The following is a 21,591-nucleotide window of genomic DNA, read 5'->3' as shown; positions in this document are numbered from 1 at the left end:
TTTTTTGTGAAGAAGGTAGATGACCGTTTCATTGTTTTAAAGGTCAGCCTTGGTTGGGTTGTGATTTAATTTGACAGAAGAAAATCCAGTGTGGTGGCACATGAAGGTAAAGACAGCACACTCTGTACAGTTAGTATCATTATGGCTAATATAAAAGCCTTAGGTAACGTTGCTACACGACTTTAACACAATTTCAACTTCATCACATCAATTTCCATAAGACGTTGTAGTTTTTCATTGTCAGTGTTTCCTCTAAGATTATTTTTAGCAGTGGGGGCAGATCTGTCGGTACACCCCCCCCCGTCCCGCGCCCCACCCCGCCGCCCAAATGTTTTATGTATTAAACGGAACGGACACTTCGCTGCAACACAAACAAATATATTTATTCACCACTATTCACACACAATGAGGCATATTTTCATTTCGTTTTGATTGAACTGTATTTTTGAGGAACTGTAGGTCTACAAAATGAATTTTACAAGAAATTCTTCATAGGGAAACCAAAACCCAAAGTAGGCTATAGTATGAAACCATTCATAATGAAACCAATTGCATATTTGCCTCAGTGGCAAAGTTGGCAGCCTTGCTGTGTGCATTTGATTTTTCTTGGCTTTTGGAAAAATAACTCCAAGGCTCGGCTATAGGGGAATTCAGAAAGAGGTGGTCCATTAATGCTGAGTAGCATACATGCTGCTAGATGGTACCCCTGTGGCCTGGACGGTCATTTTGACCGTTTTGAAATTTATGTGTAATAACTTTGCTAAATAAAAAAATACAATCCTGCTGGTACCTGACTTTTCCTAAAAGAGTCTGTATTTTCATTTAAAATTGTTTTTAGGCTATATACATTACACAAAAGGCAAAGAAAATACAATCACTTTTACCTATTTTGGCCATTTTCGTGGTTTTGTTTTTAATCTTTTGCGTGGTTGAAGATGCATCTTGGTTGCTCAGTAATAATCATAGTCTCTGTCAGAAAAACGTAACTAGCGTTCTCGAGTAACAAGTGTGGGCATTAAGGTGGTAGCCTAAGCGGGCAGAAGATAGATAGAGAAAGAGGAAGCAGACGTGTTGTAATGCAACATGAGCAGAGTTAGTGGTTATTCATTTTATAACGTGGGCCCTGGAGGTAGCCTAGTCTCCCCTGGTTTTCTGATCACGGTCGGAAACGAAGCGATCAGGAAAGGTTAACCCATTGAACATTTTAACAGCTGATTAACGTGCGCTTGTTTCCCCGTGCGCTGATGCGCTTATCTGTTGACATTTCCGAATGCCTTCCTACAGTTGCTTAATAAAAAAGGGTTTTCCACACAAACAAACGTAGCCTACATGTGTCATTAGTATGAGGAAAAAAAATGAGATTTTAACTGTGTCGGGCTTGGACACATATTTCTTAATGCCTGTCGGGCTCGGGCCGGGTTCGGTCATGGCTCTGTCGGACGCGGGCCGGCTCGGACAGAAAAATTCGGCCCGATCCGGACTCTAGTGGGCATCACCGATGGTCCGAAGGCAAAGCCAGAGTTGGTAACGCAGGCTATGGCGTAGATGGACTCTGTTCTGAATCAGAAGAAAAGCACCGGGCGCTCGCTCTGTGAAAGGCGGCGTAGGCCAACACGTAGCCTAGATGGCCGGTAGCTGTCTACGTGTTCATATAACTTTATACATGCTACAACTGGCTGGAATCATTACACACATCCTCTCCAAGGAGTGCACCAGCTGTAAAATGTCCCGGAGGAAGTTCATGCAGCAACTGGCAGAGGAGCTGAGAGCGGAGTTTATAGAGGGAAAAAAAAAGGGCAGCGGTGCACGGTCCGAGCTGCGCTGCGCACCGCAGCAGACACCAAATCGGAGGCAGTGCCAGTTAGGTTAGGTTATAAATGTTCAAATGTTCAAATACTTTTAATTGTTATTTGGCTGGAATTATGTTAAATGAATTTCCCCCAATATGTTTCAGGACATGAATGTATGAAATAATCACGGTTTAGCCTACTACGCCATGATATGATATTAAGGGCGTTGTATTGAATCAACAGCCACGTGCAATTTAGCTAGCAGGTGAAGGTGAAACTAAAAATGTGCAAGAACTATAGACTAATACAGGCTTAAATTAACTGACAATATAAGTTAGGCTATACGACTTACAGTTCTCAAGGATGCACACATGCCATCTCAACTGGGTCCTCCAGACAGCCGGTCTCTTTTTTCTTTCTCCTTTTTCTCTGAGTGCCCACTTGCGGTGTGAAGCGCGTGTCCACGCTATTCTGCGACTCTAACAATCACTGCTGATAGACGGCTTTTTTCTGATAGTGGCGGAAGAAATTTAACTGTGGCGGACCGCCACTTGCCAATCAACATAGAGGAAACACTGATTGTGTTGACCTTCTTTCCTCTTTTAAATTCTTTTATGGTGTCCTATGATAATCCACTTTGGTACACCAAAACTTTGACCACAACATTTTTGACAATGTGCACCCATGTAATATGATAAAAGACTACAACAGATTCATTGGTTTGGATTGTTCAATGTATGGAGCACTGACCTTTTCTTTCTTTCACAAGCTTAGTCCTCGCCATGTTCTGTAAATAGCTGCCAGTCACTGTCGAGCTTCTTCAGCAGGCAGAAACAAAAAAGGAACATACACTAACCTATAATAGCCTCACACAGCAGACCGGAGGTGGGCCAATAAAAATGAAGGCTTCTTGGCTACATGTAATAAGTATCTCAGTGGGTTGTGCTGGTTAAAAGCGGGTACTAATGTAAAGTCACTGTCTTTTTGTTGGTTTTCATGTAGAGAAGAATCTTTCTCCTCCATTTTTTTTTCTCTTTCCATACTGACTGAGATGTTTTAGTCACAAGCCTTTTCATCTGGATGAGTCAACAGGCGAGCTCAGTGTGCTCATTGCTATTCCCTTGTTCTGGTTGGTCAGAGTGTATTTTACAGCCAAATACTCATTATTCTCTCTCTCTCTCTCTCTCTCTCTCTCTCTCTCTCTCTCTCTCTCTCTCTCTCTCTCTCTCTCTCTCTCTCTCAGGCACTTGCGTCTCACCGAGCCTACCTGCTGACTGCACGCATTCCCACCAAGGTAAGAGCAGCCGCTACGATGGAATTTAACATGTTTTCCAAAAACAACAATGTAAACCATTATACCACTTTTAAATCTATTTGGTTAGCAAATATTGCAAAATATTTCTTTGCTTTTATCACAAATTACAATGTCAGAAATTACTTCAGAAAACGTACTGCAACCCCAACACACGCCACCGTTATGTTGAAGACCTGTCATCTCCTCATTCTGTCCAAAAACAGTAGATTTACTAAAAAATGGTTATCACACTAAAAACATGGCAGAATGTGTTTGATCCTCATATTGTTTAGGTTTAATAAGGTTTCATTGATTAACAACAATATACATTTTTGTGCCCTCTTTGAGAAATTTACCGAACTCAGCACTTTTGCTATCCCAGATGGTTTGTGTGTATGTACTGTAGAGTAGAGGGGATTAAGGCTAAAGTAGTGGCTCTGTGTTTGCCTGGTTCTATTGAAGTTATACAGTTGGTTGAAATGCCTGTTTCTTTTTAACTTAGAACAGCAGTGCCATAATGCAGCGCAGATGGCAACTGTTAGCACCATCACCAGCAATGAAACATCTGTCATCATCTTTACCAGCATCATTGTCACCTCTGCCACATGAAAACAGCATTGCAGCAGCTGCAGCACCATTTCAACTATTACTATTACTATCGTCACCACCAATATTAAACATCAGACGTAAGCTTCTGTGTTGCGACCCACTGGTCGGGTCTGGCCTGCTAGCATTTATACACAGGCCCAGTTTAGGATTGGACTAGTTCCTGAACTTGGATAAGTGGATATAAAACTGGGGGGGAAGTTCTCAAAGCATGTGCATAAAGAAATGCCTATTTGTAGGCGTCTCTGTACATGTATGTTTCGGAGTGGTTAGTTTACAAATCACTTTGAGTTTCAAAGTACATTTTTGTGTTTTGAAAAAGCAGCTGACAGACCGGACTCACCTCGAACACCTTTCTGTAGCTGTATAAGAGGGTTTGATCATATTGCATGATCTTCATCAGCATGGATGTTGCCATGCAAATGCACATATTCAAATCCATTTTTTTTTCTGAGCATTTTAAGGACTTAAAAGTTCAGTTTCAAAGTTCATTCTTGACCTTGAACAGGTGTGTTCAGTAGTAGCAGCAGCAGTTGTTAAAAAACGTCACAACATCCCATCGTCAGACTACACACACAAGCCAAAGCACAGATTGATAAAGCCAATAATTGCACAGTAAAATGTATATGGAAACCAGTGTTTTTCCTGCAGTATCTGGACCTATGATTCATGTGGTAGGAAAGAAGTAACTTCCCAGTAGTTTCCCTGAATAACGAGATAACATAACATCATCTCTTGTACCAGGTCCAGGAAAGCATTTACAGTTGCCCTTCAAATGGCTGTATGCTTTCCAGTCAATAAGATGCCTCCAGGGACAGTTTAGGTGATTGATTGGTTGCTTGAAAACTGATTCATTGGTTTACTGGGGTTACAAGAGGCCATAAAGAGCATTCAAGCTGGCCCTGTTTCACATGACGTCATATGTTTCCAGTGTTATGAGCTGCAGGTTAAGGATCTGTTTATGTAGCTGCTCTGCATCTGTTTTCTATCTGTGTGCTCTATTCTGACCTGGAGGGATTAGACACCTGCTTTATGAAGAATGAACCCCCCTCAAAACCGTCCTCGCTTCTATTGTATGTCTCAGTCTGTCTCTGTCTCTTTGTTTCCAATCTGTCTTTTTCTTGGTTTTCTTTTCTATACCTCTACACCTCTCCGTTGTACTTTCTCTTCCCTTCTTCAGATGCTGCTCTTGTTGTTGTACTTAACTCATGTTTTAATCAAGATGTGACGTCTTGCTGCAACTTTCCAGAGAAGTTCTGGAACTTTCTGAGGGTGCATCTTGTGAATTTGATTTTATGGAAGCACGAGACTCTTGTAAGGTGTATTATTTTAGACATAGGTGATGAAGCATGAAGTAGGTCTGTCTGTCTTGTCTTGGTCTTGTTTTTCCACACCGGAAGCAGAATCCCTCCTCTGTTGGCTTTCAGAAAACCTCTGTACCCTTCTCTATCTCTGCTTAGCCAGATTACAACCACAGATCACGCTCTGCTCTCCTCTCCTTCTTTCCTTTAAGCCATTTGTTCAGCTTTCTCACTCTCATCCTCTCCTTCTTTTCCAACAATCCGGATTACTTCCTTCTTTCTTCATCCCTGTCTCTCTCTTTATCTGGTTTTCTTCCTCCACTCACCATTGTGCCAAAGGTCATCAGGAATAATCTACATGTCTTAAATCCTATTTAATCTAATAGATTTTATCTTAAAAGTAATCAATGTTTGGTTTTCTCTCAAGGAACTCTCTGCAACTCAGGATTATTTTCATTATCAATTAATCTGCAGGTATTTTTTAGTAGTGAAAAAATGCCTATCACAAATTCCCAGAACCAAAAACGATGATTGAAATAGCTTTTCTGCATCCAGAAATCCCCAAACTGAAAGATCTTTAATTTACAAAGATGTAAAAAATAAATAAATAAAATGCAGTGATCCCGTCATGAGAAGCTGGAACCAGTTTGCCATTTTTGCTTGATTCATGTTTTAAGAGATGAATCGTTTTTCGATAATGGAATAATAAATTGACTTTGCCAATAAATCTCTCAATGTTTTTTGGGGCTGACCTGAATGCTTCGATCGTTGCCATGGTAAACGTCCAAATCGGTATTTGAATGCTTCGCTGTTGTTGACTTTAAGTACATAATGCAATACCCCAAAATTCAGCCATCCAATAAGGAATAGTAATCCAACATTATTCGTTATGCATCAACATGAACTATTATTAGTTTCTATTCTCAGATGGGTAGCGCTGTTTGTTGTGTGTGCCAGGGGGTGCATGTGTAGGTGCGGCACTGTTTGGTTTCCTGCCTGCTTGCTTTTTGTGTTTGATGAAGTTCCTAAAAATATGTAGACTCTGCTATGTTCTTATGTGAGTGCTCTGATTATATGGAATCTTTTAAACCTCCGGCTATTTCACTGCAGCGCAGGCAATAGGCATACATGCAGATGAACAGCACCCCTCCATGCTGCCAGCGCCCGGCGCTCCTCACCTGTCGGCAACAGTCCATTGGATGATGCGAGACCCGTCGGTGTCGTTTTGCGTAGGGCTTACCCCCTACATGCAACTGCAATTCCAACCAGTCCAATCCAAGTTTAATATTAACATGCCGAGATGTTCAAAAATTCTTAAATGATATGGTTACTGCCCACTTTATTAAAACTCTATCCTTATGACTTAAGGATATTTTTTATTTAGTTTTTTTACAATGCTAACAGTATTGCAAGTGCTGCATGGGTTCTCTTACTGCATACTGTCATTTTTGAAAGATGAATCTTACCAGCAACATCTATAAAAAAGCTGACCGTTAGTCTTTCTCTTTGTATTGATTTTGTTGATGTGAAATCTATATTACAGTGGAGATGAGTCAACTGCAAATGAAGATTAGCCTCTGCTCACTGTACCAACACATGCACTATTGACTGTTTACATCCCTTGTAAATTATCTTTTCTGCTAAAATATGTTTTTGTTGACTCAAAGCTGAGGCAGTGTTGGGTGTTGATGTATGCTTCTGGCCATCTGAATGTATTGTAGGCGCTGTGTTTGATTTATCATATTTAACATGCATCTCCAGAGATGCACCTTAAACACTCAAGAGAACAATCAGTAGGAGGAGATAATGCTCTTCTGAGCCCAAGGCCTTAATATTAAAGTAAATGTTTCGCAGTAGCAGTAGACCCCCAGTTAAACACTTTACTGTGTATCTTTCTTCTCTCAGTAGTAGTTGAAATCCCTCTAGCTCTCTCAGGTACTTCTCAGTGGGTTTTTCTTTGTGTATGCCTCCGATTGATGGTTTGGCTCCTCTTGAGAAGCTGCAGGGCCTTACAGTCTGTCAGTGTCTCCTCCCAAACATGCTCTCTCACACACAAACACACTTCCATTCATCGCTCCCTCCCTTTGGCCTCTTTTTTTCTGTAGCCTCTTGTTGCTGTTTATTTCACATACCTGTACACTGTCTTTATCTCTCTTTGCTCAGAAGTATTGGAGTTTATGAAATAAAACATCAGACTAAGTATACATCCTTAATTTTTTAGTTACCCAGACATAACCTAATGCAAACTATCTTATAGAAACCTGACGTTAACATAACTATGTAGCTGTCTGACATGAAGTCTTGCTTACAGACACGTTTAAAAATCCCAACATCTACATTTTCCTTGTATGCTGCTGCTCACTGCAACAGCATCCTATTGTTCACAATCTCTAATCTTAAAACCAACATAATACCATGCTCTGCATGAACACATTAAAAGTTGAGTTTCTCCTTGAAAATACAGCAAAAAGAAAAGTGGAGAGTGGTTAAAGTGACAGACGGTCAGTAAACGAATGAGTGAACAATGCAGTCACTCTGTCATTTGTTTCCTCCCTACACTTCCCAGCATGAGGTATTGCCATTGGCTAGAGCTCATATTTATCAGCACGCTCACTTATCATTGGCTAGTGCAAAATTCAGAATGCTATGCCATTTACTGGCTGTATGAAATGAACTGATTGATCCCATTCAAGTTAGGTTTGGACACTGTTTACTGCATATTGTAACATCCAGCAAATATTTTGCAAATCAACACAATATATACTGCTGTACTACTTGTACTAGTATTATAGTACTGTACCAGACCTAGGTGTTTGCACATTAACAAAATAATGAGATAATGGTGAATGCTAAAATGTAGAGTAACAGTAGCACTCAATCAAATATAGAGAAGTCATTTAGTCAGCGAAATGATTTTGTATTATACAGTAGTATCTACCTAAAGTTGGCTAACATTAGCCACCATACTGTAAGCTATCATCATACCAAATAAAGTAAGGCTGTAAAAGCTAAAACCCCTGACTGTGTTGAATGAAGCAAGTTGGGTATTATTGTTTATAATGTCAACTTTTCTTTTCTAAGAATAATTATCTTTTAGCAGTCACGTAGTCTAGCTTAACAATCACAATACAAAATCTTACCTAGTTCCACTGTTGTCATGTGCCTCTGTCCTCGCTAATAGCTCATTCTGTCTGTCTGTTTCTTTGTTTTATCTGACTGAGCTTTGAGTTTCTTCTCCACTGTGTTATTGTCTATTAGACTCATTTACTTTTAAATAATCAGTCCACACAATCAAAATATGAAATGGAAATGATGGCAAATGTGTGTGCATGTTTACATAAGGAATGATTTTCCGGGATTGTACACTGAACATGAGTGAGTAACTACAGGCGGCACTGAAATAAACACACACTGCATACTGTAGTCAGACAGTAGACAGACAGTCTGCTTATCCTCTCCCTCTCTCATCTCTGAGCCAAGCCTCAGGAACACAGAGCCCACCTGGAATAGTCTGGCCTCGCTCCCTGGCCTGCCCTCAGGCACTGTACTGTATGCATGTCTGTGTTTGCGAGAAAGAGAGGGAGAGGGAGTGCAGGAAAACTGTGTGCTCCATACACCGTAGTTTTTTTTTTTTTCACGGGTTCGCCCCTCTCACATTAAAGGAGAATCTTTCCTGTCCTTTTTAGGTATGGAAAGGCAGGCTGCTGCCTTTTCTTTGTTTTCTTTATCCTAAAATGTTCTCTTGAAACAAATAGAAAATGTGGATGTAAGACTGTTCTGGTTGTCTTCAGCTGGACTTGTTTTGAAAAGCCTGTCTTTTGGATGTGAATAGAGAAATGAGGAGGAGGCCTTTTTCAATTCACTTTCCATTTTCTGTCAAAGCTGAAATCAACTCCTTCTCAACTCATACAATTCAGGAAGTGTGTAAACACTTCAAATAAAAATAAAACCTTGCAAATGAGCACAAAAATAAACTGTGAACTGTATCTCCCCCCCCACACACACACACAATTTGAATTTGAACCTACAAATGAGAAACCATGTAAATGTGAGTCAGTGAAGTATGAAGGAATAAGAAATGACTGCATCCCTACCTATTAATTGTAGTAACATTCCTCAGACAGTCACTACACTACTGTAGACTGTTATTATTAGGCACAATTGCTCTCACAGATACAGAAATGGTATACAATATACATACTGTATGCTCTCACAAGAACATGGATGCCACACTTGCACATTCATTCATTAAAATACTTGCACTCACATGCACACTTGAATATAACCTCTGCTTTCCTTTCTCTGATAATTATGTTTTAAAAATGTTTAGTAGACTATCATCATGATTCGTCTTAAAATGTACCTTTCTCAATATTGTTAGTAGCAGCCAATTTTTCAAAGTAGTTTAGAAAGTGTGTGGTAACATAGTTTATGTCCTGTAATAAACAGTAGCGCAAGATAGTCCTTGAATATAGCTGTCTGCCTATATCGGACACCGTAGAAGTATTTTTATGGAGATTCACCTGCTCTTTTTTTTTAGGTGGAACACTCCTTTAATTATCTGGAGATCCAGGGGATTGCTTGTAACAAGCCTACACAGGTACAGTACCTATCTCCAGAGCAGTGTCCAACTCACTCTGAGTGCACAAAATATTAAAGGAATAGTTCCACATTTGGCGAATACACATACTCTCTTTCTTGCAGAGAGTTATACAAAAATGTATACCACTCTCATGTCTCTGCATTAAGTATGTAGAGCCAGGATGAAACTAGCGTAGCTTAGCATAAAGACTGGAAGCAGGTGAAACGGCTCGTTTCTGGGTTTTAGCAGCTGTCTAAAACCACAAATTATCATCTTGACATCTTGACAGTTAGTTTGCAGATTAAAGAGATAATGTTTTTGTTAATAACTTTACATGTGTTGGTTGGCATATTTGTTAATGGTGGACAGATCCAGGTTAGCTGTTTGACCCTATTCCCAGTCTTTATGCTAAGCTAACCACCAGCTAACTCCAGCTCCCCACTTAGGACAACTTAGGAGTGGTATCGATCTTCTCACTTATCTCTCAGCAAAAAAGATCATTGTATTTTTTTCAAAATGTCAAACTATTCCTTTAAAATGTACTTTACCAACAGCCACATGATGTTTCCCATCCGGGAAGAGCTTTCATTTGGCTTTTTGACCAATGCTGGCCAGCTGTCAGTCAGCAGGATCTACCTACAAAATAGGATAATCCGTCCCTGCAGCTGAACCTCTCTACCGCTCATCTCCAGAGATGTCATCCCTAATATTTAGAATATCTTGACGGATGGTCTCCCATGTTTAATAAGTATCAGCAAGGATTATGTTAATTTTGGCCTATAGAGGAGGGATGTATCGCTTTACATCAGCATTTGCATAATTGCGGTGAGCGCTGAAGTGGTTAGCCAGCGTTGGTAAATCTCATTAAATCTTTACTTTTACTTAGGACAAAGATGTGGATGCAGATGTGGTTGAGGGGATACAGTAGATGGATGTGTTGGTTTCATTATTGTAAATTATATTATTGCTGGGTAGATTCAGTGGAGTAGACGGGCAGAAAGTGGAATATGAAATGAACATAATGGAGTCAGATAAAAACGTACAAATATCCATAAAGCTTTAATCTTGAATCCATTGACTGCCAATAAACTATTCTTGTACGGTAGATTTCATTTTTCAAAACCAGACTGACTCAGTGGATGGAATAGAGTAAAGAATGACTGGTGACTAACTTTTTTTTTTTTCTTTTTCTTCATCTTAATAAGTATAACTGTGGTTGAAGCAGGATTAGGGGAAGCCATGCATGCTGTTTTCATCACTTAATAACAATGTGTCCATTTAGCTGTTCATAGAGTACGAGCGTGGCTCCTTCTCCCTGAAGCTGCTCTCTACAGAGGAGGTCAATGACGTGGTCGCTCACATAGGAAACTGTCTGCTGAGGATATGTCCCGGTCTACCACCTAGGTGAGTTCCACCTCTACGAGTTTGTGATTGTGGGCAACATAACAATTTGTGTTTTATTTTGTGGATTCTTTTAAATGTACCAGTCATGTTAAGGGATTTGAATCAATCCTAATAAAGATGTAGTTAATTCATCTCACAGTATTTTCTATTATCAATTTCTGCTGCGTTTTATGTGTGCATATGCATTTTGATTATGCATGTTAAACTTTAGCCTATGTATTTATTATTCTTTAAAAGAATAAGTGAAAATGTTTCCAGCACCTAGAGTTTAACCAGACACACACTTTGGCTTGATCTTTAGAAGTTGCTGTGGCTGAGTCACAGCAACAGTAGCCTATACTGTATTTAATGTCATAAAAAAGTGTTTGGTAAAGCTTACACTATACTTACTATATTAAAGTACACAGATATTCACCATCAACTAGTTGCTGCTTAGCATTCATATTAGTAGGATATTGGCTCTTTATTAGTCATTCCAAAACACTTATTACTGTATTAATACCTTATTCTGCATGACCATATTCTAAAACTAGTGGGCTATTAACGAAGAGTTTTTTTCTCAATAACCTACGAATTACTGCTTGTTGATAGCAAGTAAGTAGGTTGTAAGATCTTGCTCATAACTAATTCACTAGTAGTTTGACACGTATTAACCCACACAGGTTCTATTTTAAAGTTGCCTCCTCTTCACCACCTTAACTACAGTGGTGCCATTTGGACTTTTCATTAAGATGTCATAAATGTTTTGAGGCCAGTTTGACGACAGGGAATACAGTACCAAGGGGATTTACAGAGTGATGGACCGATACAGTAGCTTTAACGTTATTTGTAGCTAAACTAACCGCTAACTACTGCTAACTGTAGCTGCCGTTAGCCAATTAGCAGGTACTTTAGCAACAAGTAAAGCTATCTGTCCATCACTCTATAATTTACCTCGGTACTGTATTGCCTGTCATCTAACTGTCCTTTTAACATTTAATGACATCTTAATAAAAACTCCAAATGGTAACACTGTCATTGGAGGGAATGGAAACATTTATGACACAATTTGATCTCATGACCACCCATGTCAAAACCAACAGCATTTCCTAAGTGTAAAGAGGAGTTAACTTTAGAATCAGGGAACCTGTGTGGGTTAATACGTGTCAAAATATCTCACTTTATTATGACTAATAAAAAGCCAGTATGCTACTAATATGCATGCTGATAAGCAACTAGTTAATGTGTACCTTAATAGAAGTGTTACCATATTTTTCAGGAAGCATGAATATAAATGCAGAAATGATCACAGATGTAAAACCATAAACATTTATAACGTCATCTTGTAAACAGGAAAACATCATTGACCTGACAGAGAGGCTGATGTTTGTATGTTTGAGCTGCAGCCGATTTAAGGCTGCATTGCTTTAATTCTTTTGTTTTACATTAATTCATAATTGTGGGTTGAATTGAATTACTATTGTAGTACTCATCAGTTGCTACTCTGCAACTTCATGCTTTCAAACTGTCCATCAACAGGTAAGGCAGTAAGAAAGTAGCCTGGAGCTGCTTGTTTTAGAATTTTTTTTTTTAAACGATTATAGGCTTTTGAACATTTCACCAGCTACAATATTTGGGAAATGTAGAAATGAGATGACTAAATTATGTTTTAATCTGTCTTCTCAGTAAAGTGATGAAGAAGCTCTGCATGGAGCCTCCAGACAGGCTCACCTCTCTGCAGACTCTGTGGGAGAACAACAAGCCTGCTGAGCCTGGACCCTGTGGTAGGAATCTATAACTCTACCATAATTATTGTGTGCTACTTTATGCCATTCCTGAAATGATGTATGACGTGTGTGTGTGTGGGGTTGGTATAGTCAGTTATACAGTGAGTTTACGGTATAGTTTAACATGGGTGGATTAAAGCAATTATCATTCCTGATAAAAAAATTGATAGCAATTTCAAATTACATGCATTTTTGCACAATCTGCAGCCCACAAAACTTTGGTTGTTGTGCGCTCTCTCTCGCTCTCTCTCTCTCTCTCTCTCTCTCTCGCTCTCTCTCTCTCTCTCTCTCTCTCTCTCTCTCTCTCTCTCTCTCTCTCTCTCTCTCTCTAGGTGGGTTTTCTCAGATGTACAGATGTGTTTGTGACTGGTTGGGGCTGCCTTACAAAGAAGAGGTGCAGTGGGTCAGTATTATTTACATTCTTTTGTGCAGTGGCACAGCATTGACACATCCTGGTTCAAATGTGCTTCAGTGTTGTTGGCTGGGTGACATAAAACAACATAAAACCATTTGATACATAGGATAGCCACAACAGTGTATGAATATTGTACCAGTTTCACTGGTGTGTCTTTATATTTCTCTTTTTTAACGCTTTTGCTCTTTCTTGTCCAAAATATCATCCAATAATCCAAATAACTCTTAGGGCCCTATCTTGCACTCAGCGCAATTGCCTTTGTACACCGACGCATGTATCGTTCCTATTTTGCACCCGACGCACAGTGGACTTTTCCCTCCACAGACGCACGTCAGTAAATTAGGGAATAAATTGCCGCTGCCGGGGGCGGTTTAGCGAAAAGAGGAGGCGTGTCCGGCGCAAACGTTCCCTGGTGCTATTTTGCAGTTTCAGAAAACAATTCCGCCACTGACCAGGAAAAACCTGGTCTAAAGTCAGTGGCGCTAGTCTGCTCTCTGTATGCTTGGCCATAATGTAGCATGTGCACAACGTACAGTAGCCTACAGTCCTCAAGAAGTCGCAGCATTCTTTGTGGCTTGTTGTGTTTTACACAACATTTCCATGAATCATGGATGTGTTGATGACATAAATGAGGAAATATTAGATGACTTAAGGAGACGTGATGTTGAACTACGGTGGGATTGGACACTCCGGTGGAATCTGGTCCGGGAGTAATGCGCAATGCGCTCCTGGTGGAGCAGGTGGACGGAGATGGAGTGGGAGGAGGAGGAAGGGGCACAACAGGAGCAGGTGGTGCGTTTGGAGGCCCACGCTCCATGGCTGCAGCAATCCTCTCCAGACTTGAGGAGATGCGCCCGAGAGGCCGCAGCACCATCGCCACCCGGCCAAGACGGGCATTTATTACTTTGCCGCATCTCGGACAGCTCCCGCTGGCGTGCGCCAGGCAAATCTGTCGTCATAATAGCAATCCGCCATGGAACAAGCACGCCGGCTCTTAAAGGGAATGTGAGATGACGCTCTGATTGGTTTATTGCACGTTACTCCCAAACCACTACTTCAGACAAACCCATTTTAGATTTGCGTCAGGCGCAAGAGTCATTTATCCCGCCGGTATAATAGCAACAGTGGCCGAGATCCGCCCACAAAGCTAATTGTGTTTCACGTTTGATACTTGCGTTTCAGATCGTTAAAATAGGGCCCTTAGTTTACTGTAAACGTTTAATCTGCTCTGTGCTTTGATGAGTCATATAGATAGATATAGAAACAATCAAGAACAGATGTGTTTTTTTGATAACATGAAATGATAACATGAAAATATTTTAAATTTTTGTTGACAGTTTGTTAACACTCGATTTGGTTAATTGTTTACTTTCCAGGATGTAGACACCATCTATTTGACACAAGACACCAGAGAACTCAACCTGCAGGACTTCAGCCATCTGGAGAACAGGTGAGTGTTGGCACGTAATAGAGTATAAAATATAACCTTAGCAAAGTGGAACGAATATGGCCATGTGGCTAGTAACATTTGTTGGAATAAAAGTTAACAGAGGTATTGCAGGTGTGACATGATTTATTTTTCATGTAGAAATTTGCTGAAGTCACCACTAAATTAAGGTGGTACTGATGAACAATATATAGTAGGAGCTATGACCTTTTCTTTACCTGTCTGCTCCTCCTCAGGGATCTGGTGGCTATAATAGCTGTCCTGGAGTTTAACCAGTGGTTCACCAAGCTCTCCAGTAAGGACTATAAACTGGTTAGTACCCTTTTTTTCTCAAAATCCACATCATTTGCTCACTAATCATGTCTGCTTGGTTTGTGCATCACTATGTTGAATAAACATTATCACAGTGTTAGTGTGCTGCCAAAAATATAATATATAATCCCATCTCAGAGTTAAGTAGATTTCTTGTGTACCTGCCTGTCAGTTTGTTCTCTATTCCTCTTACATTTGTAAAGGTCCTACTTCTCACTTCCTTATTGCACTACTACTACACTGGGGGTTTCTGCTCTGTCTGTTACTGTATTTGTTTGTTTTTTCCCCCGTGCTATAAAAAGTAGGATGAGGCCTGTGGGTCTCTGTCCGTCCATCTGTCAAATACCATATCTCAATTGATAAGCTATCACAGACACCAGCTGATTTGTCAAAAATGTAGGGAATCAGTGTGTAAACAAGACAAAGACAGCTACAGACATGCTAGCAGCTTTGTGAGGCTGTACTTAGACACAGCGGTGCTTTGAGCTAAATGCTAACATTGTCATGCTAACAAGCTCACAATGATAATGCTAAAATGCTCATGTTTAGCAGGCGCTGTAAAGTATATCGCTCAGTGCCAACCATGTTCATCGTCTTAGTTCAGCATGTTTGCATGCTAACATTTTCTAATTATCACTAAACAGAAGGTACAGCTGAGGATAATAGGAATGTAATTAGTTTTGCTGGTATTTATTGAACCAAAGTACCAGACAAATAAAAGTTTTGAGCCTGGACCAAAGTGGCGGACTGGGATGGACTTACAGGCTGACATTGCCATCCATAGAGCCACACTGCTAGCATGTCTAAAGATAGTTTTGATAGTTGAATGAGAGGGTTACTGCATAACAGGATAATTGGCATACTGTAATCCCAACTCCAATGAAAAGCAAAAGTTTGAATTTAATTACTGCGTTATGGCCATTTAAAAGTGGCATGTAATTAAAGGTCAACATTTCTAAATCTAGTTTTAGTGAAACTTGGTTGGCTGATGGATCCTGTTACAAGTTGGTCGAAAAGCAGCCTAAATTTTACAATTTGCCTATTATTAATGCTTATCATCCTCATATCCCTGTTATGTCTGTCTCTTCCTATATAAAGAAACATATATATCCACTCTGTGTCTGCAATTACTACACTACATGTCTTTCACTCTACCTTTGCCTAACTATTTATCTGTATCTGCCTATACAGAAATGTTCCCCCTTTGTTCCCTCCATCTTCCCCTCCTGTCTGTTGACTGAGGATCAGTCCAATGTTCTTGTGTGATAAGACTCATAATCCTAACAAGACAAAGGGGCTCAATGTCTCAGGCTGTTGCCCCCCTGCAGCACTCCATTACAAACTCTCCGTCTCAAGGCTTCGCTCAGTCTCACCAATTACCACACGCAGCTTCCTCAGTCCAAACAATTATCTCACGCCTCCGTCACAGACAATTCCTTTTGTATTGAATTTTAAAATCCTGCGCCTCACTTCGCCATGTGCATATTTAGGCTCAAATACTCACACAGGCACATGGGCACCAACGTGTGTCCTTTCTATCCCAGATTAGTGTGTATTATAATGGACCCTAATGCTTCTGTGTTGGGAAGGTTACAGTGCATGTTTATTCAAATGTTCTTTTGGCAATGTTCGCAATAGATACCACTTCTTGTGTTTTGGACTGTGATGCCGATTTTGTGTGCGTATTTGGTCACGGTTTAATGCAGCAGAAACTCCTTTGGGTTTTTTTTTTTTTTTTTTAGGAAACTTCAGTCTTATTCTCCCATTGTTTTATCTGTGTGAATGTTTATACAGTGATAATGGAGAATCAAGGGGTGAAAGGATGTGCTTTGGATTGTGATTTTGAGTTATTTTTGATCCTGTGCCAATGGAAACAGTAACAACTTACAGTAACAACTTACAGTAGAACGAGATGTAAAAAGGGACGAGAGAGTGATGACCGCAAAAAGGGCAGTGAGACAGAAACATAAAGGCCAGTGGGAGAGGTCAGTGGACAGAGTGAATGGGTAAGATGCCAGATAAATAAGGAAATGAGTCAGAAGGTATCAGGAAAGAGAGATTAGATTTAAAGAATGAAGCCTTTCTACCAGAAGGTCAGTTGATGTTCCTGCCAAATTTATTGGCATGTAAAAGCTCAACTCAAGGGCAACACCGAGCCTGAACTACTGTATCTGTGTGACTGTGTACAGTTGCATTAGGAGTATCTAAAAGAAACGTCTGTGGATCATAAAGCAGGAAGAAAAAGACAAAAGTGAGAGGGAGGGAGATACATTAAACACACATGCTTCTCAATCAAACAGAGAAGGAATCTATGCAGTCAGTGCAGTGGGCTGGATACAACACACACACACATGTCCACACAAACACACTCTCTCTCTCTCACTCTCTTACACACACACACACACACACACACACAGCCGGCTATCACAGCGAGGGATTATGCTGCTCATCCTCAGTTCAATCAGGCTGTTTGTCTTGTTGTCTAATCAAGATGCTGAGCCAAAAATGAGAAAGGAGGAGAAGAAGAGGAGAGGACAGCAGCGATAAGAGGACTTGCCTCCCTGATTACTTCATGATCACACAGCGTGTGTTTGAGTGCACATGTGTGACTGTGTGTGATGTATTTGAGCAGAACGTAGGGTCAGAGCAGCACAGCATGACAAGGCTCTTATTTAATAGATGGTAAATGGTGCAGTGCACATGCTGACAGTGTCACTGTGCTGTCCCCAACAGTTTTATTGTGAAAATACAGGCTCCTTTGTATGCTCACTCTCTCTCTGCTACAGTATGCTATGACCGTCTCCTCTCTCCTCCTCCTTTTCTCGATTTCATCCCTCACTACCCTCATATCTCCTTTTTCTGTATTGTGTCATCCTTTTGCTGCCCTCTATCATTCTTATTCCTCTTCTGTAATACTCAGTTTCACAGAGTAAACATGTGAACAACAGTCTCGTTGTCTCTCCATTACCCCTCTCTCCTTCCCTCCCCTTGTTCTCTCCCCCTCACTGTAGATAACAGTGTGGGACAAAGTCACCAGTGTTTTGGCTACACTGTTGCTGCTGGCTGAGAAAAGCAGGCCCTTATAGCATGAATGTCAATTATCATGAATAACAACCAACAATGGTCCAATAAAGTTGTGTTTCTATGATGGAAAATGTTTGTGTTATGAATCAATGCAGATAATTAGTGTAGAAAATGTTCAATTACTGCAGTAAGGCAAACAGGATTTGTGTTTGTCTACATGTTTGAGTATGACACAGCACACAGTGAACTGGTTCAGTGAACATCTAGGTAGGGCACAGACGTCCAACTGTTGAATTTTTAATTACGTCTATATATATATGAGTGCCTTTGCTCCCCCGACTCTCTATCCTGCAATGTGAAGACCACAGAAGCGAGAAAACTTTTCTTTCTCTGAAGTGTCTAAAGTCTGCTGTCCCCAGTCTCTCCTTGTTACGCATTAATGGTTTTTAAGCAGAAGAGACAGAATTTACTAGTATGCTGTTTTTTGTTTTTTTACGTTCTGCAGTGCAGCTTTAATCAGCATAAATGAACTACTTTCCAGAGTAGCTTTGCAGCATTTTGCACAAGAACACTTGCTGGAATCATGTACCCCAAAGATGTCTGTGTTATTCTTATAATGTTTGTAATGTTTCAATCTAAGCTTTGCTTGATAAAAGTCTATTTTAAGCCTCGGAGCTGGATCAGTTAATTAGTATATTGTTTATGTTTTTGATTAACGGATCAGTGAGCTAAGATCTACTGTACTGCTGTGAGCATGAGACTCATAATATGTAACATTATATTTCTCACTTTTCATATAACTTACTTACTATTACTGTTTTATCGAGCACTAACACATGTACATTTACAGATGTTTTTTCAGTCTTGTTTAAATTATACTCACTGCGATGTGTTGTGTACATGTACGTGTGTGTCTTCAGTCTGCAGATGTGTGCGAGCAGATTCTTCGGGTAGTGTCTCGCTCAAATCGACTAGAAGAGTTGGTTTTGGACAACGCAGGACTCAAAACGTGAGATTATGCAATCTATTAAACGGGCACCCCACCAATTTTACATGTTACTTCATTATGAGTTAATAAATAGACTACTACTGACTGAACTTGGTCAAGTGTGAGAAAATTACTCAAGTGTAATCAAAGGAGACTACACATTTTTAGCAGAAATCCTGTGTTACAAACTGTGTGTGAGAAATGTTGGATCCAAGTTTTTTAGAGCTTTGACCCTGTTGCATGAATGTTTGCCCTTTAAAAAGAAGTCTGTTACAAGTCCCATAACTTTATTAAAATGCAATACTGCACTTCTATTCTGCTCTGCTGTTCTGCTATGGCAAGAAAAGGATATTTTTTTACCAAAGCTTTTTGATAGGTTGCACACGTGCATTGGTCACACACACATAACCGAGAGCCCTTTCACACTCTACAGGGATTTTGCCCAGAAGCTAGCTGCTGCCCTGGCCCACAACCCCAGCTCAGGACTCACCACCATTAATCTTGCCAACAATCCACTGGAGGACAGAGGTAGGATATCTGCTCTAATGTAGTCTAATGTACTCATCTCTGGTCTGTTATAGTCTCTGCTGTACTTTGTTCTTTCTAAACAGCTCTTCTATATCAAGTATGGAAGGTAACTCTCCCACCAAAGTGAAATATTGAAAACATTCAGATTGCACTTGTCAAATCTTAAATGTGCGACATTCATACATTGTATACTATACCACATAATATATAAAGTTATATAGAGTATGATGATAATGATAGTTAAGGTTCCATTGTTACAGTGCAGCGAGTGCAACAGATTTAATATTTCATCATCTCTATCCTTAGGCCGATCAGTCTATCTATCCAGGATACATTCCACCAAACATGCAGCCAGTTGCATGTAAACATACAACACATTTCTGGGGTTTACTGATCTCTGGCTTATTTGTTCTTCACCACAAGGATATGTTGAATGTGTTTTATCTCAAAAACGATACCATATTTGTTTTTGACATTTTGGCTCTATGTCTTGCTTTGCTGTTTCCTCTCCGTGGCTGCAGGTATCTCCTCCCTGGGTGCTCAGTTTGCCAAACTTCATATGGGGCTCAAGCATTTAAACTTCTCCAAAACCTCATTATCACCCAAAGGTATGTGGCTGGCTTTGTATACAGTTCCTAAAACAGGTGGATGATAAATAAAATAATGTGCAATTTTGAAATGGATTTGGTTGGAATGATTAAAATACAAAAAAATAATACATATATTGCGTTGTGATCAGATGGATTCACAGTTTAAATTTAATTGTATGGGCTCCCCATCAGGTGCAATCCACATCTTCCACTAATCTGATCACACCTACCACTGTGTTGCTAATGACACTTAATTATTGCACTATTTAGACTGAGAATTTTTATTGTGAGAAAGAGAGGGAGAGGAAGAAAAATATGTATTGTAATGGGTCAGTGTGCTCTTTACATCTGTAAAGTGTATGCATGTTTTTATTTGCATACATCCTGCTTACTGGACCACTTTTCTTTAGTCAGTAGAGCTGTAACGTCTTGGCACGATGGAAAAATCCTTCTGCAGTAATGGCCTTTAATGAAATGCTATGAGGGGGCTGATTGCTTTTCTGCAAAAAAACTGCTGGGGATTTGTAGCCGTTCTTGTCATAATTTCTAGATTAAATGTAGCCGCTTTCAACAATCACTTAGAGGTGAAATGTCTACTTGGTTCTCACCCAAAGTAAACGCACCAGGCTCTGTCTTTAGGGACCCTCGGTAAACATGCTCTGCTCTCAGGCAATCAATAAAGAGCTATCATATTTCACAGTGTAGGGTTAGTGAGAGGGCTGTGCTGCTTAAACTGAGCCCTGCTCGTCTAGCCTAAGGCCCAATCCATAATCCGAACCCCACAAGCCCCCAATGCTCAGAGCAAATGTAGAGGATTGAAGGCATTTTTATCTTTTCTATCACTGTTCTTGTTTGTTGAAGCTAAAGCGAATCCATCATTTTGAATTTTAATTCTATTTGAATGTAGCTTGAATATGTTGAAACCTCTGCATCAATTGCAAACATCTTGAATATAAATGTTGTCACTGTAAAGCTTCTGTATTATTTCTGTGTATTTCTCTAATTTTTCCTTATCACTCCTCCTTTTTCATCTCTTCTCAGCTGTCTAGTTTTGTCAAGTCATTTACTTGACAGTCACACCTTGATTTACTGCTAGTTCAGTGTGTCAGCCATGTGATACGAGTCACTGGTTGTACGCAGAAAATGTCGATCTCACGCGCACACTGCAGTAGAAATCCATGCATCCAAATACATACACATTTCCTGTCTCTTGAATCATATGAACTAGAGCAGTACTTCATTAGCTTTATCTTTCGATAATTATTTTAATCACTTTTCTTGTGGCATAATAAAAATAAGAATGCCTCATCCAACATAGTGTGTCACCGACGTAGCATTACATTTACACAGCCATGACTTTCTATATATTCACTCTACATTTTGATCCCTTTCTTTTCTATCTTCACCCACTACTCATTTCCTCTGCTATTTCCTTCAATATGCTGTCAAAACATCAAGTGGAGATTTGTGTGTGTGTGTGTGTGTGTGTGTGTGTGTGTGTGTGTGTGTGTGTGTGTGTGTGTGTGTGTGTGTGTGTGTGTGTG

The 21,591-nt window shown here is 40.0% G+C and overlaps 1 protein-coding gene across 2 annotated transcripts in view; it reads left to right on the top strand.

Moving 5' to 3' along the window:
* Nucleotides 1-21,591, top strand: part of LOC114556872 (F-actin-uncapping protein LRRC16A) — an 86,747-nt gene that overhangs the window by 31,661 nt on the left and 33,495 nt on the right. For both annotated transcript variants that reach the window (XM_028579968.1, XM_028579967.1), the window contains exons 3-12: nt 3,034-3,084; nt 9,532-9,591; nt 10,856-10,977; nt 12,643-12,740; nt 13,076-13,146; nt 14,535-14,608; nt 14,842-14,917; nt 18,862-18,950; nt 19,363-19,457; nt 19,979-20,065. In XM_028579968.1, the coding sequence (XP_028435769.1) occupies nt 3,034-3,084; nt 9,532-9,591; nt 10,856-10,977; nt 12,643-12,740; nt 13,076-13,146; nt 14,535-14,608; nt 14,842-14,917; nt 18,862-18,950; nt 19,363-19,457; nt 19,979-20,065 (823 nt within the window). The remainder of the gene's footprint in view (nt 1-3,033; nt 3,085-9,531; nt 9,592-10,855; nt 10,978-12,642; nt 12,741-13,075; nt 13,147-14,534; nt 14,609-14,841; nt 14,918-18,861; nt 18,951-19,362; nt 19,458-19,978; nt 20,066-21,591) is intronic.

This window comes from Perca flavescens, chromosome 6 (assembly GCF_004354835.1).
Source record: "Perca flavescens isolate YP-PL-M2 chromosome 6, PFLA_1.0, whole genome shotgun sequence".
Taxonomy (NCBI): domain Eukaryota; kingdom Metazoa; phylum Chordata; class Actinopteri; order Perciformes; family Percidae; genus Perca; species Perca flavescens.
Note: the sequence above shows the minus strand (reverse complement) of the source record. Positions and strands in the feature narration are given on the sequence as shown.